This window comes from Coffea arabica, chromosome 6e, assembly GCF_036785885.1.
Source record: "Coffea arabica cultivar ET-39 chromosome 6e, Coffea Arabica ET-39 HiFi, whole genome shotgun sequence".
In the NCBI taxonomy this organism is placed as follows: Eukaryota; Viridiplantae; Streptophyta; class Magnoliopsida; order Gentianales; family Rubiaceae; genus Coffea; species Coffea arabica.
Window position 1 is genome coordinate 10,454,613 of NC_092321.1, and position 23,509 is coordinate 10,478,121.

The 23,509-nt window shown below is 36.5% G+C and overlaps 3 protein-coding genes across 4 annotated transcripts; 1 reads left to right on the forward strand and 2 right to left on the reverse strand.

Moving 5' to 3' along the window:
* Positions 1-468: 468 nt before the first annotated feature.
* On the reverse strand, positions 469-2,841 carry LOC113695429 (glucan endo-1,3-beta-glucosidase 5). The gene is made up of 2 exons (XM_027214528.2): positions 2,438-2,841; positions 469-1,802 (listed from the first exon to the last, which is right to left on the reverse strand). Exons 1-2 carry the CDS (start codon positions 2,770-2,772, stop codon positions 662-664), a joined length of 1,476 nt encoding a protein of 491 aa, XP_027070329.1. The 5' UTR covers positions 2,773-2,841; the 3' UTR covers positions 469-661.
* A 4,494-nt stretch (positions 2,842-7,335) lies between these two features.
* Positions 7,336-20,312, forward strand: LOC113695212 (villin-4). 2 transcript variants are annotated; one of them, XM_027214230.2, is made up of 24 exons: positions 7,336-7,715; positions 8,937-9,053; positions 9,303-9,402; positions 9,895-9,963; positions 10,047-10,283; positions 10,381-10,558; positions 10,644-10,776; positions 11,104-11,266; positions 11,363-11,510; positions 11,970-12,070; positions 12,859-13,014; positions 13,395-13,463; positions 13,551-13,619; positions 13,749-13,886; positions 15,740-15,868; positions 16,207-16,354; positions 16,479-16,489; positions 16,730-16,870; positions 17,607-17,732; positions 17,811-17,876; positions 18,911-19,238; positions 19,319-19,536; positions 19,619-19,811; positions 19,895-20,312. In XM_027214230.2, exons 2-23 carry the CDS (start codon positions 8,998-9,000, stop codon positions 19,730-19,732), a joined length of 2,898 nt encoding a protein of 965 aa, XP_027070031.1. In that variant the 5' UTR covers positions 7,336-7,715; positions 8,937-8,997; the 3' UTR covers positions 19,733-19,811; positions 19,895-20,312. The 2 variants fall into 2 exon arrangements, with proteins under 2 accessions (XP_027070031.1, XP_027070030.1); XM_027214229.2 differs by having other exon boundaries at positions 8,959-9,053.
* A 1,032-nt stretch (positions 20,313-21,344) lies between these two features.
* On the reverse strand, positions 21,345-22,826 carry LOC113694947 (F-box protein At5g07610-like). Its single transcript, XM_027213873.2, has one exon. The coding sequence runs from the start codon at positions 22,759-22,761 to the stop codon at positions 21,466-21,468; it is 1,296 nt and encodes a 431-aa protein (XP_027069674.1). The 5' UTR covers positions 22,762-22,826; the 3' UTR covers positions 21,345-21,465.
* Positions 22,827-23,509: the final 683 nt, after the last annotated feature.

Here is a 23,509-nt window from a genome sequence, read left to right on the forward strand (position 1 = left end):
AAATTGCCCGTTTAAAATGAAGGTGCAGCATCAGGCCTCATGACACACCAAATTGGAGTCTTGAATAAAAAATAATCTCAAGAAAGTAACTAGCCTTTTTTTAATTGAAGGTGCTACAGATGTATTTGAACTCAAGCGTCAAATTTGCCAGAAAACAATTACGTTGTATACTTTTTCTTCTCCACGTACAAGTATTATCATTGTGGTTAAATTAAATTGAGATATTATTGTCGTAAATAATATTGAGATTTCAGGAATTAAAATAAGAGATTTTTTACTCAAATTTCCCTTCTTTTTTCCTACTTCTTAAATTTCACTTTCGCTGCTAAAAAAAATGAAATAAAAATGGTACAGGGATTATCATTGAGTGGAACTCGAAAAAACTGTATCCAACTAAAATATACTCCACCAATTAATAATGCAAAAAAAAAAAAAACAAAGACAGATGCAAGATAGAAGACACAAGCCAATCGAAACTGTTTCCATACTTGCATTTTCAAGAGCTTCTCCATAGTTCCACAAGGTGGAAAAAAGAACAAAAACAAGTTACATTCATGTATGGACGTAAACGGGAAAACAACAAAACAACTCCGCTAATCAAGCATAGTGTAGCCAAAGAATATCCAAATTCTATTCAGCGTAGGTTGCAATCAACGTAGGACTAACTGACAAAAGCTAGCAGTCCAAGCAGAAAGGACGAGGCAAAGATTGAATTATACATTCTTCCGGCTGATGAAGTGGTAGGTTTTCGAGTCTTCCCGCCTTTTCCAATGTCGATCATGATCTCAAATCGACATGCGCCGCCCCGAATTCGAGTACTAGGATCGATGGAAGTGATCACCGACAAATTGGAGAACTGGTCGCACGACCCTTTCGTCTGATTCATGGTCTGAAAATACATGTTGAATGCATAAGAAGCATTGTTTCTAACATCCAGGCCCCCACAAGACGATCCGTATCCAAGGCTTGTGCAGTCTGCATAGGTACAGGCCTTGTTTATGCTCTGTGGCAGATTGGGATCCGAAGGGTCAGCATCAGGCCTCATGACACACCATTGCCTGGACAAATATTGAACGCCCTTGGCAGCTGTGAGATTCTTGTTGTTGGCCAAATTTAAGGGGTATTTGATGCTTCCATCGTAGTAGAATATGCCCCAATGCCTCTCGAAGTTGCCTGGTTCTGTGCTCTTGGCATCTTCATCAATGAGAGCAAACAGGTAAATATCAGGCGGGCTTGCCCTTTTTGGCGTTCCTTTGCCTTGATTTATGCGGTTGAGCAGACCTTGATTGAATCTACGAGCATTTTCTATGTTTGCATTGACGTCGCCATCTGTTGGCCATCCAACCTCGCCAACAATAATTGGCAAATTTGGGAAGCCATTTTTCTCCAGGCTCCAAACTAGAGTGTCATAATTGGCTTCAAAGACATTGCCGTAGGTGACGCCTCCATCAACTACAGGGGCTGCAGCGCCATCAAAGAAGGCAAAGTCGACTGGAAAATGAGGGTCAGCATAGAGACTAAGGAAAGGGTATATGTTAATGGTCAGAGGGCCTCCATTGTCACTTAAGAATTTTACAATTGAGATCATCAAACCATGGATGTCAGGGCGAAAGTTGCCTCCTGATGGCATGCCACTATCTGATTGGTACACATCTGCATTGATTGGGATGGTTACCTTGACTTGTCTGCCTAAACCTGCTTTGATCAGGGCAGCTTGGATATTTTCAAGTGCTGGATATATTGTTTGGGTGAACATGTCTTTGTAGGTTTTCAGAAACGGTTCATTCCCGATTGCGACGTACCTGAAGACAAAGAAACAGGGATATGTTTCTTCAGCTGCTTTTGCTTGTCACCTTGTGGGCATTAAGATTTTTAGCTTAACTGTGTTTTGATGCGAAATGTTTACACTTAAACAGTGACAAGTTTTCAGACGAGACATGTCTCTGTATGTTATATGACCGTTTTCACCACGTTCTTGGAACTTTCTTGGCGAGAGAGAGAACCCTCTAGCTAAAAGCTTCATTCCTACTGATTATTCTTTTCTCCTGTATATTTCTTCCTTTTTGTGAGGAAAAACATGCACTATACATATTAAAATTAGTGAATAATGTCTCGATCGAGTCATCAAAATTGAACACACACACATATATATTCTTAGAAGATGGAAATATAACATATCTATTATTATATAGAATGTTTATATGATAAACATGTAAGACAGACGAGACAATTTTAAAAGAGTACTATTCACCTATAATATAATAATGTATCGAACATATTCTCATCAAATTATTGGGTCCAAGTGTTATCTAAATAATTAGGGGATGTAAAACAGCAAAGCATACATCCTATAGCTTAAGATTAAGTTCGTAATTACTAATTAATGCGCATGATTCACAACTCCAATCAAGGATATATAAAGAATGCAAGAACTAACCTTATGTCCACGCCATTCCTGGAAACATATCTGGAAACATTTTGGGTTACCCAATCCTCAGCAACCCGAACACTACTTGCCAAGGAAGCCAACATATCATTTGGTATCCCTACCATCACCTGAATTCCTGAGTTGCCGAGAGCCCCCATGACATCAGGCACGACTTCAAACAGCTTCACCTTGTCAATTCCATTGTCTTTCATTAGCTTCACCGCTATATCAGGCGGAAGGGGATGCGTTACCCGCGTTCCCCAGTTGCATGCCAACCCTTCTGCCATCAAGACTTCACCTAATAAACAAACCAAGAACAGCTTAAACACTAGGCGAAAATCCATGCTTTCGCGCTAATCAACTCCCTAAGCTCTCGTTTCTCTCGTCCCTTGCCTGGTGTGCAACTATAATTACGTACAAGGCACAAGAAGAATGCAGTTGAAAAGGGCTTATAAAGACGTCTTTTTTGTGGAAGAAAAAGGAAGGTATTGCATGGAGATTCAACAAGGAACTGGATTCGATGTAGCAACCCATATGAATCAACTTGCTTTATCCATTTTATAATGAACATCGTATAGCTTGAGAGAAAGGGAATCTGCGAATAAAGGAATGGAGTAAACAGGTTGATTTCTTAAACTGCTCAAATCGGGTGCTAGCTTACCCTAGGTTTAAGACCAATGCAGAAGAAATGTACCCCCGCCAACTTTTTTTCATCTGTGATTCGTTATCTTTCCTGATAATCTAGAACAAATACAAAAAGAAATAAAAACGTCTATCTGACTCTTGTAAAACGCCCTGAACATTCTTCAAGCTTTGTCTTGTCTTAAAAGAGCTAACTAGAAAAGGGGCTATCAAACAAGCCATTCGATCATTCATTAAGCTTTAAAGGTTTTCTTGTTCGGCTGGAACAAGAATATTTAACACTAGACAGAACTTGGTCCATGCATGGATACTAGGTTAAACAGAAACCAGATGGATTCCCGTTACTGCTGAAATTCGCAAATTAAATTCTGTTATGACTTAAAAAGTCTCCTTTTGTATTAATTTCCAAGGCCAAAATTAAAAAGAAGAATTTGGCCTAGTTCCCTGTTCTCGTAATTCTAGTGGAAAATTGTTTGTTAATCTTGGCACTGCGTACGAAAGACTCGCAATTATTCTTGCACCGGTGAGGCCGTTATCGTTTGTTATTGCAGGGTATTATTGATTGACAGCGATGTTGCATGAACTTCGTTAATATTAGCCCATTCGAGCTTTCTTCTTGAGACACGTAATATACTAAGTTTAGATGTATAATTAAATTATTATTAAGATATATTAATGTATCCACATGCCACAGTCAGACATGGTAATGCATTGATTAACAACATTAATTGTGTTGCAATTTTCTCTTTTCTTTTTCTTTTTGACAGAATATTCTCTCTCTCTCTCTCTATATATATATATATATATATATATATATCCTAAAAAAAATGTAGAACTGTTCATACATTACACTTTTAACCTGAAATGTTAATTTCTTTTATTATAGCCAAAAAGATAACAAGAAAAAAAAGTTTATGAGGGAAAAGACGAAGACGGGGGAAAAATCAGACAGTGAAATTAATTAAACAAATTCACACTCATTTTAAAACGACAAAACAAGATAGGAGGAGCATAAAATGTAGTATATGTTACGTCCTTGTACAATGCTCAGAGCTCTTAGTTGAATGGTAGGAGCAGCTTTGATTTTTATGTTGTAAAAGTTTGGGATATCTGATTTAGTAATTGCTTTTCGGGCATTTTAGATGATGGTTTTATTCTATAAGAATCAACAGCTGAAATTCTCTGTCATAATTATGGAATACATAAACTAAATTAATTAAACTAAGTCAATTGATACAATTAATCTATTTTTATTTCTTTTAAATTGGCTCCTTTAATCCTTACCTTCAAATCACGATGCAGAATATAATGTGTTCTGGAAAACTTGTTCAGATAGTCCTTTAACAATTTTTAGTTAACTGTACGTGAGTTGAACGTAATTGTACCTACAAAAACAACTCATTTATGTGCAAATACCTGGACAGTGAGAACTAACTTGTTCAATTTTTTGACAAGTGTGTTTGGATGATTGATCATTATTTGCAAAAAATTAAAAAAAATTAGTCATATTATAAATATATTTTTTAATCACAATTTTATCTTACATCACATTTCTATTTTTTTAAGGGATAATTTTAGAAACTTCCCTTGAGGTTTCATGAAATATCACCTAACTCCCTTGAACTTTTCAAAATCTCACTTAACACCCTTGAAATAATAGCGGGACCATATGCCAATATCAAAGGTGATGAATTATCAATAACACCCTCATATTTAAATTTTCTAAACTTCTTTTTCTTTCTCTAGATTTCTTGCTTTTCTTTACATATATACATTCACATATATACACACACACATATACATATATACATACATATATGTATGTGTTTGTATATATATATAATTGAATTCCAAATGTCAATGAAATATAGGATTTAATAGAAACTTCCCTTGAGGTTTCATGAAATATCACCTAGCTCCCTTGAACTTTTCAAAATCTCACTTAACACCCTTGAAATAATAGCGGGACCATATGCCAATATCAAAGGTGATGAATTATCAATAACACCCTCATATTTAAATTTTCTAAACTTCTTTTTCTTTCTCTAGATTTCTTGCTTTTCTTTACATATATACATTCACATATATACACACACACATATACATATATACATACATATATGTATGTGTTTGTATATATATATAATTGAATTCCAAATGTCAATGAAATATAGGATTTAATCAATGTAATATTCAACGCATTTGGAGAAGTATATAGCTGCAGGTTCTTTTTTTTTTTTTTCCTTTTTTGTGTTCACAACTTATTTATTTATTTATTAATTTGTCCTATTCATTTAGAGCACTAGAGAAATGAAGTAATCGAAGCTTCAAGCTGGTATTTTTCAAATTTTGACTTTTATTTTTATAATAAAATTTTCATATTTCACACCTATAAAAAAAGTTGGCTTATTTTTAGTAAATTCTCTATATGTTATTGAAATTGAATTTCATCTATTATTGAGTTTCTTTGCTCAAATGTATGATTTTTACATGCTAATTGCCTTTAACACTATGGAGGGTTTTATTTGTAAAAATGGTTTCAAAATAGTATTTGTTTTTATTATTTCTTTTTGCTATAGCAGTGACTGTTGACTATAACATACTTATCAACTTTCATCCCCTCATTTTTAAGATGGTTCCAATTTAATACTTTTTTTCCTTAGTTTGTAAAATGTTTATTTTTTTATAGCCTAAGGGTATTAAGGGCACTAAAAATACTCTCTCTCCTCAAACATGAATTTTCTAGTATTACTTTTGGTTAGAAGGGTTGACAATGTTACCCAAATATCAATTTGAGAGGTGCTAAGTAAGATTTTGAAAATCTCAAGCGAGCAAAGTGATATTTCACAAAACCTCAAAGGAGGTTTCTGAAATTATCCCATTTTTTAAATATCAAGTTACAGACATCACATATTTGACGTTATAAATGTGTCATATTATCATTTCAAAAATAATTTGCTATCTAAACATATTGCTATTTCGCGTAGATTATGTCTTCTCAACTATTAAGTTTAAGATTTCAATCCTGTACTTAACAATTAAGGCGGAAACGGCGTGTGTTCAAGATTTGAATCATATACTTAAAAGTTAGGGTGGAAACTTCTTGTGAGGAGGAGGTGGGGTTTTAAAACAAAAAAACTACACTGCATCCTGATATCACGTGGACCAAAAAAGACTAGTTGAGCAATTTCAATTCGATTTAGTTTTCTAAGAAGGAAAAGTGGCCATTTTACTGAGTTTGAATATGGTAGTACAAGCGTGTTTAGTCCTTGTGATGGTCCCTACAATATGGGTCCTCCAGCGACCATCTATCTCAAGAAGAGGGACAGACAAGTCTGGAGAATCTCTTTTCCTTTTCCTAATGCAGTGACATGTTTCTCCTAATACTAAAACTCCTGAGTAGCTTTATGGTCATGCACGAATGATGGCTGGTGACCGACTTTCTCAGTTTCCCTAGTCCCTCCCCCGTCTGTGTCTGTGTCTCTCTCCTCGCATATCGGATCTGCGGAAGTCAGCTCCATTACCAGCCACATAACCTCTCCATCTTCTGTCCCAATTTGACCACTTTCCCCCCCCCCCCCCCACCTCTACTCCAACCCAAAAAAAAAAAAAAACCATTTTACCCAATGCAATATAATGTTCACCCAAATTCAAAAAAAAGAAAAAGAAAAATGTACCATATTTGACATGCAAGTCTAACGCTAAATACTTGTGTCATGAATGCATCTTTTTTTTTTTTTTTTTTTTTTATCTCGAAACGATAATTTGATTACATTGATATCAAAAGCGTCACAATTGCAAAACTTTAAAAGTTTCGACCTGACTGTACAATCAGTGTACAGTGTCATGAATATATCTATTATTTAGATTTTCTTGATTGCGAGTTTTTCAAAAAATCTAATTACATATTTTGCCTTGCATAAATCACATTGCGCGACTACCAAATAAATGAGGAGCGACGCTTAAGCGGTTCATCATAATTTACATTTAGTTGGAAAGACTGTTAAGCTTGCTGTTTAATAGTTAATGAAATGACCAATTATAAAAATCAAGCTACGATTTGCAAATGTGGTAAGTCCATAAAAAGAATATGCCTTGCCTCATATTATACTAGCATTTGGTTATTCAGAAAAGGCTGAAAATTTTGTCGTTTAGTAATTAATCAAATTAGAAAGGTTAGTAGCCGAATAATGAAAGCTTTACAGTTCATTTTGCAACAAAATAATGCGTTACTGCTAATTTACTGTCGTCTTTGCAGTTGTTGGTAGTGTGTGTGCTGTGTGTAAAAACCATGGCCATTTAGCCAATGGGGCCATCTTTCTTTGGCTGCCGTTAGTGACAAGCACGCCTGGCAACTCATCATTCCCTCCAACACCCCTGCCCTTCGCCTCCCCACTTTCTTCTCTCTCTCTCTTTCTTTTTTGTTTTTCTTACCTCACTCTCTCTCTCTATATTTCATTAGTACACAGTACATTTCTCTCTTTTCCTTTTCTTTCTCCTTTCTCTCTCTTCTTCGAAAAACCTAGCTGTCTTTCTCGGACGCTTTTTGGCGAACCAGCTGTTTCCTTAATTCCAGCTTAATTTCCTCATTAGATTGGATCTGTTGATTCTTATTCCCTCAGCTGCGCAATTAATTCGTTCCGAGGTAATTTTTGAAGCATTTTTTATGATCCCTTATTGAATTATCGATTTTTTTGAGTTGTTTTGATTCATTTTATGGTGAATTGTGTGTGCTGATCCGTGGGAAATAGTTGTGTGTTGTTATTTTATAGTTTTGGATGCTTTGGAGATTGAAATGAGGATTGTGTTTTTTGCGTTTTTCGATGAGGGAATGCCAAATTTTTTGTCTGTAATTGGTGTACACACTGCATCCTTGCTTTCATTTTTTTAAAACAGAATTTTCGAATTTTGAGATGATACGGCATTTGAAGAGTTTTTAAATTATTTAACTTGCTGAGTGGATCCGTTGTCAGTATTTGATGTTACATGCTACTAATTGCACTTGTCTCACCTCGCCATTGCTCTTTTATGCTGCGAAATTGTATCAACTATCCGAATCATTCGTCCTTTAAGTTTCAATTTTTTTCATCCTTTTTTGGGGATGATTTGGTGATGAAATTATACTTGAGCTTTTTACTTTGAAAGTCAATGCGGCAAAAATGCATTCTTTCTTTGAGGTTGTGTGTGCACCATGAGTCAGCTCAATCGAATCCAGTGGAACTGCAGATGTTCGTTATGGGGCAGATATCTATTTCTATATATTCTACATTTCTAAATGTATGATGATGATGTCTGGTTCGGGTGAATGAGAAGCAGACCATGGAGCATATGATATCCGGGTATCAGAATGGTAAATGGGAAGCCTTAGTGGCTTTGCCTGTCTGGAAAACTTATTCAAGCTGAGCACTCTGATTTTAGCTCTTGAATGTATGATTCTTCGGTTTCCTTGCTTAGGGGTTTCTATTAAACTCAAAATGCAGAGACTGTTAGCATACGTGTGAAAAACTGTTAGCTCGTACCGAGGATTTCTGATGCAAAATTGTGTTTCTGCTCTCTCAAAGAAGGGTGAATGCACAGATTTTGATGGTTCTGCCCTTTTTTTCCTTGTTCCAGTGAATGACATAACTCCAATGCGAATCAAAATTTTGAAATATGCAGCTAATTTATTTCGATGTTTGGCTATCATAGCCTAGTCTGTATCATTGGCTTCTAAATTAGTCAACTACTCATCTTGCAAGCTATATTAGTGTGACACTCAAAAAGAAGTATGTTGGTCGGGATAGCCTACTTTTTGGATCCAATTTACTTACGTTTGCACTAGTTTGTGACAGCTTATTTCTCACTTACAAGTTGTATGAATTTTCAGCTTCCTTTGCTTCAACTTTCAGGCCAAGTTTCTGATTTGTGCCAAGAAAACTGTCAACAATATGTCTGTTTCAATGAGAGACTTGGATCCAGCATTTCAAGGAGCTGGGCAGAAGGCGTATCCTAAATTTAGTGGTTTTTATAACTTCTGCTGCTGCTATTGTTCTCCTACTTTAATATCAATGCATTTCTGTTAGTCAGGCTTTTCTTGCAAACTTACATTTGTCATGTGGCTTCTAGTAAACTAAAATGGAATATAGTCGTATTTGTGAGGATAACAGTTACAATTCAGATATTTAGAATTTAATACATCTCCATTAGCTCAATTTCTTGTGGAATTCAATTGATGCTCCTTGACTGCATACAGTGGGATTGAGATATGGCGAATTGAGAATTTTCGTCCCGTGCCCATTTCTAAGTCTTCACATGGCAAATTTTTTACTGGAGACTCGTATGTGATTTTGAAGGTAAGTGAGTAAGGAGTATCTTACTCTTAAGAAAGTGATCATACTGGGAAGTTTTCTAATTACATGTCAACTGTTGGACAACATGCACTTTAGGTTTGAAGTCTTTAAGTACCACTGGTATATGATAACAGGGACCCGGTAAACATAATGTAAATAAATGCAACTGCAGATTTCACTTCTGTAGTTTGTATTGTGGGTATACCTAGACATCTAGTTTTACCTTCTTTTGCACTCTCTTTTATCCAAGAATTTGTGTACTGTTTGTGGTTCTATTTACAGTTATACTTCACAAATTTTCTGATCAGCTTCCTTAATAAGATGAATCTAGTTACCCATGGTCTTTGGAAGCTTCAGTGGTTGATATACCTACTAGCTGCACAATTAATCTATGCATTATGCTTTTCTTGTATCAAGAGATGTCAATTTCTGTGTACTGCATTATGAATATTTGCCACTTCTCGCAGCAATTGAACTTTTAATTTCTGTTTTCAGACTACTGCACTGAAAAATGGTGCTCTGCGCCATGATATTCATTATTGGCTGGGTAAAGATACTTCTCAGGTCTGTTTTGTTGTTTTGAAGATATGTCCTAGTAAGCCAACTTCATGGTTGCAGTTGAGTTGTTGATGTTCTGTTATATACAGGATGAAGCTGGCACTGCAGCCATTAAAACTGTGGAACTTGATGCAGCTCTTGGTGGACGTGCTGTTCAATATCGTGAAGTACAAGGTCATGAAACAGAAAAGTTCCTTTCTTATTTTAAACCATGTATTATTCCTCAAGAAGGTGGAGTAGCATCAGGTTTCAAGCATGCAGAGGCTGAAGAGCACAAGACCCGATTGTTTGTATGTAAAGGAAAGCATGTTGTTCATGTAAAAGAGGCAAGTTTCTGGTCCTGGTGCTTGTCTGATGATGGATCATTAGCAATTGTATAGTATATCGGTTATACACTTTTTGACCCTTTTCTTGGTGGTGCAGGTTCCTTTTGCTCGCTCATCCTTAAATCATGATGACATCTTTGTTCTCGACACCAATTCTAAAGTTTTTCAGTTCAATGGTTCCAACTCATCTATCCAAGAAAGAGCAAAAGCTCTAGAAGTTGTCCAATACATTAAAGATACTTACCATGACGGAAAATGTGAGGTTGCCGCAATTGGTGAGTGGATTGTTAAATGGAAACTTGTTGCTAGGCTGCCTTAATCACCAATGCATTTAAGATCTGTTCTGTTTTGACTGTATAGATGATGGAAAATTAATGGCTGATGCTGAGACTGGAGAGTTTTGGGGTTTCTTCGGTGGCTTTGCTCCCCTTCCAAGGAAAACCACCACCGAGGAGGCTAAAAGTACTGATGATAATTCTAGTAGATTGTTTCGGTAATACATTCCAGCCATAGACACATTGTTGTGCATCCAATACTTGTTTAACACATTACATGGTGGCAAAGTCATTAACAAACTTCTCATGGATTTTTGGAAATTGTAAGAGCTGTATATCTCTTAAATCACAAATTTTTGTTGGCTTTTGTTGGAGAATAGTGCGCACGACTTGATTCTCTGAAGTAAAAGAAGTACAGGATCAGAATCCAAATAAAAATGTTGTTGCAAGAGAACTAATTGCATCATATATGGTTTTTTGGTGATAAATTGTCTATCCTGTTCTTTAAGCATCTCTAGAGATTACAAGTTTATCATTGCTATTAGGGTTGAGAAGGGACAGGCGGAACCTATTGAGGCTGATTCTTTGACGAGGGAACTTTTGGATACTAATAGATGCTATATTCTTGACTGTGGGACAGAGGTTTTCCTCTGGATGGGCAGAGCTACTTCTCTTGATGAAAGAAAATGTGCAAGCGGAGCTGCTGATGTAATAGTTTGTATTGCTATAAACTTGTATCTGCATTATGTTTACAGCTTTATTCCCTATTCTTATTTTGTTTTACTCTCACCCTCATTCTTATAGGAGTTAGTGCGTAGCCTTGATAGAGGAAAATGTCACATAGTACGTGTAATTGAGGGGTTTGAGACTGTAATTTTCCGGTCGAAGTTTGATTCGTGGCCGCACTCAACTAGTGTAGCTGTATCTGAGGATGGAAGGGGCAAGGTTGCTGGTTAGTAACTGATATTGTATTTTCAAGCAAATCTACGCTGTCTTTCCTGCCTTTTAAGTTTGTGTTGCAGGTCTGTTCTTGCTTAGAATTAGTTGGTTACAGTTCTTTTTATGTTTTAATTTTAAATTTTTTTAAGCTAAAAGAAGCTTTGAGGTGGTGGTGTTTTCGTTGACTCTATTTCTATCTTAACTTGAGTTGAAATAGTTCATTTGGAGAACAATCCTAGGCTGCTTTTGAAGACAATACTCTTTTTCTTTTTTCAATCTTTTGACAAGCAACTACTTTCAACTTTTGAAACAGCATTTTCAAGAATCCCTTTCCTTTGAGTAGCTCTCAAATAGGTGAAGCAAAACTCTACTGGCTCAATTATTCTTGTATTGAGATTTCTGTGTTTATTAGATCATCTAACCTTCTTTTGAACGAGAATTTTGATTGTTGTACTGCATGATGATTACATAGCACTTTTAAAGCGCCAAGGGGTTAATGTGAAGGGCTTGTTGAAAGCTACACCTCCAAAGGAAGAGCCCCAGCCCTACATAGACTGCACGGGCAATCTGCAGGTGCTTTTGAGATATCTGTCTGTATAGATCAATTAAATGGCATGTCCTGTTGCACTATTTTCTCCTTTCTGATTTTCTGATGAACTTTATTAAAAGAATGATGAAAAAATGCAACAATTCCTGACATATTAACTGTTCAGTTTCTAGTCACTTTTTGTACATTAGATATGCATGTTTCATTTTATGTTTTTTTTCCACTTACTCTTAGCAGTGAAAATTTTTCTCTAAACAACCTGTTTGGTTATGATTAAATTTTCTCTGATTTGTAACATAAAAATTGGATCAACCAACGTTTTAGAGTTGTTCTCATGTTTGGTCGGCCATTTATTAATCCAGAAATAATTCATTGTACCTAATAGTTGATTTAGTGGTACAAAAGCGTAAGTTTAATATTTGTAGTGCCAAATTAAAGGAAACAATCCAAAAAAGGTGATATTGAAGAATTTTTTGCTAAAGTTCATCACATAATTGCTGTCATCCCATGTACTACATTTTTCATTTACTTTTTTTCCCCCCTTTGAATCTTGTGGTTGGCATAATAAAATATGTTATAAAGTTTAATCTTTACCCGTTCAAGTTTTGTTTATGAAACTCAATTACTTAACTTTATTGATATGATTGTAATAAATTGTCAACGAAGAGTGTTTCCTTTTAAACTCTTTCTGCTCTTGTTCGTGAGGACCTTAGTCTAACAAGGAGACAAATGAATCCCTAAAACCGCCCCTCTATCAACTTATGTAGCCAATTTCTTGATTTACAGCAGGGGATGATCCATTGTGTCTGTGCAGGTTTGGCATGTGAATGGTCAAGAAAAGACTCTTCTTCTATCATCAGATCAGTCCAAATTTTACAGTGGAGACTGTTACATCTTTCAGTATTCATATGCCGGGGAAGACAAAGAAGAATACCTCATAGGGACATGGTTTGGGAAGCAAAGTGTTGAGGTGAAATGTTTAGTCTCTTTGCATGCTTTGGCTACGTTGCGTGCCTTTGCTAATGCCTGTCTCAAAATTGCTGAATCCCTGTTATAAACAACCATGAAATGCTTTCAGTTAATATTAATCTGCATTTAGATTGTATAGAAAAGCTTGTTTCCCTTTTTCCTTTTTGTGTAATACTAGTTTTTTTCAGGTATTTTATTTTGGATAATTATCATCTTTTAGTCTTCGAAGTTTAGATAACATCTGTCATTTTGGAGGCTAGGTTCATCTGAGAATAGCCCACTTTATAGAGGCTTAAGTGGCTGGTATTCTTATTGACACCAGTAGCAAAAGTAGCAATAGCGCATTTCTCATTTATTGATTCTGCTTTACATGCAATTCAGGAAGATAGGGTCTCAGCAGCTTCACAGGCAAGCAAGATGGTTGAATCACTTAAGTTATTAGCTACTCAGGTACTCCTGTTGCTTTAACCGCCACTTTCAAACTGAAGGCGTGCTTCACCTGGTGTTTATTGACACACTGTTCATTGTGAAACTTAGGCTCGCATCTATGAAGGAAGTGAACCTATCCAATTTTTTGCAATCTTTCAGAGCTTTATTGTTTTCAAGGTGTGGAGAAAAAAATCCTGCATAATCTGTATAAACTTTTCTTCTTTATCAAGCCAACATGGAAAGTTATTTTTACTACATAGTCTAACTGTTGGATATCAACAATCTATTTCCTGTAAACATCACCAGGGTGGTCTTAGTGAAGGGTACAAGAAATACATAGCAGAGAAGGAACTTCAGGATGACACGTACACAGCAGATGGACTGGCATTATTCCGAGTTCAGGGTACTGGACCTGAGAATATGCAAGCTATTCAAGTTGAACCAGTAAGTTACACCACTTTTGTTTGCTTCCTTCCCTCTTTCAAATCAACTATATTGGTCTTTAATCCTTTCTCAATTTTGCTGTTCATACTCTTGATGTTGCAGAATATTTCTCAGTATTGATTATCTTCTTCCTCTTTCTTAGGTGATGGATATGGTTTATCCTTCTGTGCCAAAGGGTTTGAGAAGTGCATCAGACTTATTTTAAGTAGCCAATTATTTATAAGAGTCTCAACCATAAATTGTTGCGATGTTATGCTGTTTTTATTTTATTTTTTGTGGTCATGTATTAATTTGATTTCTTGAGTTAGTCAATTTCTCCTGGGCTGTCTCCATATTTGTTATGTTAAATAGTTTACTTCTGTTAGGCTTGAGATACATCTTAGAACTGGCCCATCTTTACGATGTTTTCAATTGGAGGCATCCATAAGATTAAGCTTACACAATCTTTATCAGGCAAGTTTGTGGCTGACCAAGCTGATCTAAGGCTTCAAGTTTATCAGTATATTCTAAATAACTTGCTTCTTGTCAAGCTAATAGAAATTAGTCTCTATCATCCTTGGTGGAGCTTAGATTAGGATGTGTTCATTAAAGGTGCTTATAGACTCTGAGGAATCCTGAGGTATCATTCGTTTGCGGGTTCCAAGTGACAAGATCTATAAATGTCTAATTAGATGGTTTACATCTTAGTTCTCAAGTCACCAAGAGGTTGCTTCAAGCCATGTTAAAAATCATCTGATCTACTTGACAGGCAACTCATGGAATCTCACAGAGAAAAGCTATTAAACCAATTTGGTTAAATGCACAATATGTATGCATTACTCTCTACACATGAGCCTGCTATGATTAAAAAATTGACTGATCAAAGTTGACAGCATTCACACGTTGAACTTCCATTTAGATATTAAAACTGTTTATATTCTTTTAATTATTATCCATTAAGACTTTGATTCTAAGAACAGGACCAGGTTAAAGTTTTATGGAATTGATAGTCCAATGGGGCTTTTTGTTTTTTATAGTGCTTTCCTAGTTCCAGAAAGATCTACCTTTGGTCTATTTTCTGAACAAATCTGTCACGTTAGCCCTTAAATGGCTTCTACAGTTGATCTAGATTCCTTGATATGCAATCACTCGTAAAATGAAGCAAGAAAGTGATAACAGATACTTGTACTGAATAGGAGCGAGTTTCATTTTGTTGAGGTTGTATTACGATGGACTCCCCCTCATTTGCAGAAGGAGCTTATATTATACTGAACAAATTATATTTATGAATTTAATTTTAATCAAGCATCCTTGTTTTAGATATGTTTCTTGTCTATTCTCTTTCGCATGGTGCTTAAATTGTCTTGAGAAAAGGCTTCCTTAGTTGGCTATTTGGTCTGGTCACTGTAATTTGCTCGGAGAAGCCTTTAGTATCTTAATTCTTAATTGGAATAAAGGGGCTTTTGAACATTTTTAACACTCTAGAGTGTTCTTCCTGTGTTGCTCTGTAGTTATATATTTTGAGATTTCTGCTTTATCTTGTAGCACAATTATTTCTGTTTCAATTTTGCTACAGCCAAATTGAAATTTGCATCTTTTTGTTAATCCTGACATAGTTTTAACATACAGTCAATGGGCAGCACATCTTGGTAGTGCATTATTATTGTCAAGTACCTAAGCAAAAGAAAATTAAGCAACACTATGTAATCTACTTCACATTTGCTGCTCTGCCCGTTCCCACTCTTAATTGGAATGTCATGTCCCTTGTTTTCGGGGGCCCGCGGGGGGGGGTTGTGGTGGTGGTTTGGGTTGGGGGCAAGGTGGGAGTTCTGACATCCATCTCTACTTAACTTTGGTTTATTTATTTTGATCAGGTGGCATCATCCTTAAATTCCTCCTACTGTTACATATTGCATGGTGGGTCCTCCATATTTACATGGTCTGGAAATCTTACAACAGCTGAGGACCAGGAGCTGGTTGAGAGGCAGCTAGATATCATAAAGGTCTTAATTGTGGTTATGGATGTTTCCCTTCTGTTTTGTTATTTTGTAAAATCTATAGAGTTTTTTTTCCTATTTCTATAGAGTTGTTAACACTACGACATTGAGTAAATGAGTTTAAAACGGATACCTGCTTAAAATGAATTTGAAAGAGAGCACTAAAATGTTCTCCTTTGTTTTCATCATTTATTAAACTATTTAGTTTACTGTAATGCAAATAAGTGGTAATTGTAATTGTCCTACATGAGAAAGTCATCTGAATGCCCTGTCATTGTAAAGCCATAATTTTTGGCTTTTTCTGATCAGTTGCCTGATAATTAACTTCCAATGCCATCTTACAGCCCAACATGCAGTGCAAAGTGCAAAAGGAAGGTGCAGAATCTGAGCAAGTTTGGGATTTGTTGAATGGAAAATCAGAATACCCCGGCCAAAAAATTGGAAGGGATGCTGAAACTGATCCTCATTTGTTCTCATGCACTTTCTCGAAAGGTAAGAAGAGTATATTCATTGGTTATATACATCTAAATGATTTTAAACTCAATTGTAAACTGTACTAATTTGGTTATTCATGTACACTATTGTTGATGTTTGCTGGAATTATGCTGTACTTCAGGAGATTTGAAGGTATATCTCACGCATGGTTATACTCATTTATCCAATATTTATTATTTAAGAGGGAGTTTGGGAATCTTTTTTTCGGAAATTATGCTGTTGATTATTTTTTTTTTTCCAAATCCTTAATGTTCTATTTTCATCAAGTCACGCCCATTACAAAATTGAGCACTAAAGGGAGTCTGGTCGTTCACTTAATTTGTGATGTAACTCTTTCATTTGCCCTATATATGACTTCTGATGATAATACAGGTGACAGAGATATACAACTTCAACCAGGATGACCTAATGACTGAAGATATCTTCATCCTTGACTGTCATTTGGATATCTATGTCTGGGTTGGCCAACAAGTTGAATCAAAAAATAAGACGCAGGCTCTAGCTATTGGGGAGGTATTCTTTTATCTTGCAGTGACTTGTCCTCTAGTTGTGACTATATGAATTGCTCTAGGCTCTGAAATGCATGTCACTTGTGGAATTATTTGGTTTTGTACTTATTTTAAAACTTTTTGACTGTCTCATTTGGGTAGAGAATCCTTTAGGAAGAATCTTTCTAGGCTGGGTTCTGGCCTATGACACTGTAGAAGGTTTTATGTGTTGGCTATATAAGCTGTCATGTCTGACAAGTTGTTTCCATGGTGACATTTGTTGGCTTCAAGGAAAATTTAAAGGTGTGGAAAGGTTTGTGTGTTTTTGGTGATCTTTGGTAGCTGTTCTCTTGGAACTAAACAGTTGACTTTATACATTATTGTTTATGCTTAATTAGTCAGTATTTGGAGTTCGCTGGGGTTTTTGTCAAGAATTGAGTGTTTTTCTTTGTACTGCTCAAGTCGATGACCTCAGATTTGCAAGTTTGGAATTGGCAATTTTGGCTCTTGGCAGATGAAATAGTTAGAATTTGTGCATTTCTTGTCATACAAGCTAGTTACCATAATTTCAGAACAGTGATTGGTCTAGATATTGTTCTTTTCCTGGTGTTGCAATGCATTTGCTACGTTAAATTCCATATCTTTCTGTTCATGTCTTTTTCTGCCTGTTTCATCATTTGAATTTGGTTTAATTTTTTGAGGCATCGGCTGATGTAGCTTTTGCAGAGTCTCATGATTCCTTAAATTTCTTAATCCAACAGAAATTTATTGAACGTGATTTTCTTCTGGAGAAATTATCTCCTCAAACTCCTATATATAGTGTTGTTGAAGGGAGTGAGCCACCTTTCTTTACTCGTTTCTTCACCTGGGATTCTGCTAAGTCTGGTGTAAGCATCTCGCTACTATGTTTAAAGAGTTATCTGTAATTACATCGTTGCTAAGAATACCATTTGACATGATTGTAGATGCATGGGAACTCATTCCAAAGAAAACTTGCTATTCTTAAAGGTGGAGGCACTCCACAACTGGATGTAAGCTTTCTTTTGACATTTATATCTTTCTCTTCTTTTGCCTTCCTGAGTAGGTGAGCAAATATTGCATCCAGTAAACTGTCTTGCTTGCTTTTTACTTTGGTTTTGTGAATTTCCTGTGATCTTACTTCTCAATGTGCCAAATCACATTGTCTGAAGCGACTTGTAGTTGCTTAAATTATGTAGATATAAGTTCAGTTACATAGTTCTTCAAACTATCTACATGATGATGAACTCAATTACTTCAAGTAGTCTTTAACCAAATCCATAAAGCTGCAAATTTTGATGACCTTATTTAGCTTTGGTTTGTTGAAGCAGCACCAAGTGTCTTCTGTTTCACCTGTCGTAACATTTAAGTTTCCTGTGCAGATACTGCAAATTCTGTTTGGCTTATTTATCTTGTCTGAGAGATCACAAGGGAAACATTTCTTTGTGTCCAAGTAGAAAGATGAATTGACAAAAGAAATTGAAACCAGAATGGAGATGGCCTCTATCTAGCCTTTCAACTGGGAACAGCATAATAGAAAAGAACATCTTATTGCCTTTATTTTGTTTTTCTTCTTTTCTCAAATTTCTTTATCTTTGTATCCAAGATTTTAGATCCAGGTTCCAATTTTTAACCGCCTACCTTCTTAATAGTTTTGCACGTATTTCTCCATATTGAGGATGGCTAAGTACACTTTTCAATCATGGTATAAGTGCCCTCGGTGGATAAAATGGTCAATGATTAATTATTGTTTTGTGAGCTCACCCACGAACATTAGAACTGTAGTAGTAACTAAGTTTGGAACAGTTTCTTCAAAACGGTGGGCTAGCAGTTGAGTTACTGGCAACTGCTGGTTTGGTTATTTTTGGCAAGAATTCCAAATATAGATGTCTTTTTTTTTTTTTGTCAAAAAAATATCGATGTCATTTGTATCTACAGAAATTGCAAATTGAAATTACAGCATGCCTTTTATCCTATGTGCTTCCCTCTTTTAACATCATAACTGTTTGTTCTAATTGTATCTTTCACGTGTACGTTGTGCGGGTAGAAACCCAAAAGGAGAACACCTGTATCCTATGGTGGAAGATCTCCTGCACCAGAAAAATCACAACGATCCAGAAGCATGTCTTTCAGCCCTGACCGAGTTCGTGTGAGAGGCAGATCCCCAGCCTTCAATGCATTAGCTGCAAATTTTGAGAATCCAAATGCAAGGAATCTTTCAACTCCTCCCCCAGTGGTAAGAAAGCTTTATCCAAAGTCTGGTACCCCAGAGTCAGCACAACAGGCTTCCAGGTCAGCGGCTATTGCAGCACTTAGTTCTGGCTTTGAACAACCAGCACCAGCTCGGGGAACTCTTATACCTCGTTCTGTTAAAGGTACTGTGACTCAAGTTTCTTTCTGGAAACCTATCTATTCACTTGATAAAAATTTTCTGATCATTGCATTATGCATGTAGCGAGTCCTGAGGCACCTAAACCAAAGCTGGAGACAAATTCTAGAGAAAATTCAACTGGCAGCTTAACAGAATCACCTAAACTCAAACCAGAGACGATACAGGAGGATATGAAAGAGGGTGAGGCTGAAGATGAGGAAGGGCTTCCAACATACCCATATGAACGGCTTAAAATAGGATCATCAGATCCAATTACAGAAATTGATGTAACCAAGAGAGAGGTACGTAATTTGGGCAAGCAATTTCATGTAACCAGATAACATTCCAAGGTCTATTGCTGAAACTCGGTGATGTTCTATGCAGACTTATCTGTCTTCAGAAGAGTTCAAAGAAAAATTTGGGATGGCTAAGGCTGCATTCTACAAGTTGCCCAAATGGAAACAGAACAAATTGAAAATGGCCATTCAATTGTTCTAGTGTGCTCGAGACATTTGAATCTATCTCAGATTGCTGATGCATCAACTGCAGATGAAAGAAATCCTGATTAGAAAAATTTGTACGACTCTTCTCCTATATTCCACAGGACCATGGCTTATTATTTTGGGTATCATGTCACTGAAATTTATTCTTTGTTTCCAGGAGATTACTTTCTCAAGTATGCAAGAGACAGCATTAGTGCATTTTTAGCTGCTGCTGCTCCTAAGAGGCTTGTTTCCTTTATTTTAGTGGACGAAAGTGAGGAGATTAGCATATATTTTTTGCATATGGCGGTCTGAATACATAGGTTTCGATTGCTTTTTGTTTTTTCCTCCTCTTTATTTGTCTAAGGTAGTCACTTCATATTCTTTTTTGGTCACAGGTTTGTTGTGAGCTTGTATTTTTGTTTCCCTTTTTTGCGCATAATTTTTTCATCATCGATTGAGCAGAGTAACTAGGGGGTTTGCGAATGCAGACTTTTTAGGTTATCTTGTATTACGGGAATGGGAAGTGTGTACAGGATGTAAAACAACTCTTCACGGTATTTATTCAGCCAATAAAAGTGTGATCTTTTGGTTTATGGACTTGTGAGTTTGACATCGTTGTTGTATGCATTGCACTTCGATTCATCAACTGCTTCAGTGAACGGTTGTAAATTACTTTTGGTCTTTGTCAACAATGCTACCTCTTAGCTGAGTTATACCAGATGCGGTCTCCCTGAAACGGCAGAGTGGCTCGCGGTACTTCTGTATGCTTGACCTCAGTTTGGGGTTCGACAATGTTAAATTCCACAATGTCAAAAACCATGCCATTGGTGAGCTGTTCAGAACACCTGTGATTTAGGTAAATGATCTTGTTGCACAGATGAGGTTCCCGAAGTGCATTCCCCTTTGGTGAATAGAGTACAAGCTGAAAGTATTTACCCGATACTGACCTGGTAACTTAACATAGCAGCTTAAAGTATTTCCCTCATGCAGACCTGGTAGCTTAACATAGTACTTCAAACAAGCCTAAGGAGCCTGAACTATATTTGAGCACATGAAGCAGGATGCTAAGAGGGCTTTTGACTTCATCTCTATCCTTCCGCAAGAACTACAAATGGGATTGAAACAAGTTTAAGAACCTCAGATGACAGCTGAGTTAGATGGGAAAGAAGAGCCATGAAGCAGAGAAAAGGAACTCGAACTTGGTCAATTGTTCTATATGCATAATCAAAAGATTTCCGCGAGATCAGCTTTCAGTGATTTCCGAGCAGTAAATTAGTTTGTTTAGCTGTTTTTGTCCAGGAAACCGTACCATGACAGAGAGGGGAAAAAAGAGCTGAAAACAGGAATGCGTTTAAACAAATCACTAAGGCCGCGCCTTTCCATACTGGACTGGAAGGAAGAAAGAAAAAAAAAACCTCCGCAGAAAGCGAATCCGTAAAATCAAGAGACTGCATCATTTTGAGCAGTCACTGGAAGCACGCTTCACAAGGGTGTCTAATATCACGGACAGAACAGTCAATTGATTTCAAATCAAATGGTTTGTGACAAATCAATTTGGAGGACATACATTCAAATAGTACCAGAAACAGATTAAGAAATATTTGCTCCCATGCAATACGCCCTCATTGAACACTATTAACATCATCAATATGAAGAAAATTGAATCACGTTTACATAAACTCTAATTTACAACACGAATCATCAGGCAACAAACATAAAGACCACAACTACAAGCTGGAAAACCAATCAAACAGGAGCAAGACTCTCAATAAACTCATAAGCATCATGACATCCAAACTTCAGCAAACCCTTCCTAGAAAAATGAAGTGCTCTCAAATCAGCTAGCTCCACAAAGCTCTTATCCTTGAACTTGTAAGCGACAACCTTTCCGGGAACATGAAACACCAAAAATCCCTCACCATTCTCTTCCCTAACCATACCAAGCACACAAAATGCGTAATCAACTGTATCCCCATCTCTAAAATCAATCTCCCTTCTCCTAACCTCAGGAAAATAACACAAGATATCAACAAAATCCATCCGATACCTCAACAACCAATTCGAGCAATCATCCTGCATTTCGAAGACCCTTAATTCAGATTCAGATGCTTGCCTCAAGTACATTGTCACAAAATGCAAGTGGCCGTTAGAATTTCCAAAATAGTAAGTATCACTAACTCTATCACCCCGCCATCTCTCCACCAGAGGAATTTGTATGGACTGGACAACACAATCCTTATCAATGTCAAAATAATAAGATTCGCCCTTTGGCCTAATCCAGTGAATTTTGCCATTCCAATAGACCCCATCACAGAATTTTACATCATAAGGCACCACAAACTCTTTTCCCCCATTAGCAACCTTCCAAGATTGAAATTTTGAATCATAAACAAAAACTTGATAAGTATACACCGAATAAGCTGTGAAACTCACACATATCACCTTATAATCAACTGATTTTGAAGGATCATAGGCTAAATACAGCCCCAATTGTTGACTTTGACTCTGACTAACTATATTGCTGTGGAAGATATAAGTGAGCTGAAGAATTCTGGAACGACGGGTGGTGGGATTGTAAATGTGGTAATCTTTGGGGGCATTTCGGGCATTGTATGATACTTGTAAAAGTAATAGTCCATTGCAAGATTGTAAAATCCTAGTCCTATAAGTGGTGGCGGTGGCAGTGGCAGCACCGGCGGCAGGGGCCGTGGGCGTGCGATTATAAGCATCAGGGGGGGTGAGATTAAATTTAAAAGTTTGGATTTTTGGACGTCTAGTGAAAAGGGGTAAGAGGTAGAGTTGCGAGGGTGATTTGCGGAGGCAGAGGCCGGAGACGGCAGTAGTGGGGCGGTGGCGGAGGGCATGGAGATGGGAGAAATGGGAGCTGGAAATAAGGGAGAACCAGCTTTTGGAGACGGTCTTGAATCTGATTAGTGTTTTGATAGGCAGGTAAAGGAGGATTTCGATCAAAACATCCTCGGTTCCAGCGAGGATTGTGGCAGCTGAGGGTGAATTCGGGCACTTCGGCGTCGGGGGACCCATGCCGCAGATGGATTGTCCCCTAGACTGGCATAACTCGGAAGAGCACGAGGGAGGATGGACTGGCTGTTATGTTAAGGGTTAATCACATTTTATCCCCTTAAAGAATACCCCATTTCTCAATTTACCCCCTAACCTTTAATTTTGCTCACTTAACCCCCTTTAGGACAAAATTACCCTTGCATTATTTTGACTTTTCATTTACCTTGTTTTCCTTCCTTTTATTTTTTTTTTTCTTTCTTCTTTATTTAATTCTTTCTCTTTCCCACAAAAATCTTCACCTTAATGATTGAAATTAAAAAAGAGGAATTGCAGATATCTATCTTTTCCTTAAATGATTAAAAAAATATTCAAATCACTTTCCTAAAATACAATTTTTTTAGTCTTTCAATTCTTTTAATTTTAGGTTTTCTTCTTTCCTTTCTAGTTTCTCATTTTATTCTCAATAAAATATCATAAGATGAAATTGTTTTCCTTTCTTTTATTTCTTTTTCTCTTTCTTTTCTCTTTCATCCTTCCCAATAGAAATTCCATTTCAACGAAAATTTTTGTTTTGAGTTTGTAATTGCATATTTCTGGGTGAAGGTTTAAAAAGCATCAAAAACTAATTTTGATTTTTTGTGTGATGTCACGTGTCACAAATTTCAATTGATGATTATTAATCAAATCACAATTTCATCTTAAGATATTTTCTTGGAAATAAAATGAGAAACTAGAAAGGAAAGAGGAAAATCCAAAATTAAAAGAATTG

Coding starts and splice junctions, on each gene's coding strand:
- LOC113695429 (XM_027214528.2), bottom strand. CDS start 2,772: ATGGATTTTCGCCTAGTGTTTAAGCTGTTCTTGGTTTGTTTATTAGGT. Junction 1,803..2,437: donor AGGAATGGCGTGGACATAAG/GTTAGTTCTTGC, acceptor CTTTGTCTTCAG/GTACGTCGCAATCGGGAATG.
- LOC113695212 (XM_027214230.2), top strand. CDS start 8,998: ATGTCTGTTTCAATGAGAGACTTGGATCCAGCATTTCAAGGAGCTGGG. Junction 12,071..12,858: donor ACTGCACGGGCAATCTGCAG/GTGCTTTTGAGA, acceptor GTGTCTGTGCAG/GTTTGGCATGTGAATGGTCA. Junction 15,869..16,206: donor GGCAGCTAGATATCATAAAG/GTCTTAATTGTG, acceptor GCCATCTTACAG/CCCAACATGCAGTGCAAAGT.
- LOC113694947 (XM_027213873.2), bottom strand. CDS start 22,761: ATGGGTCCCCCGACGCCGAAGTGCCCGAATTCACCCTCAGCTGCCACA.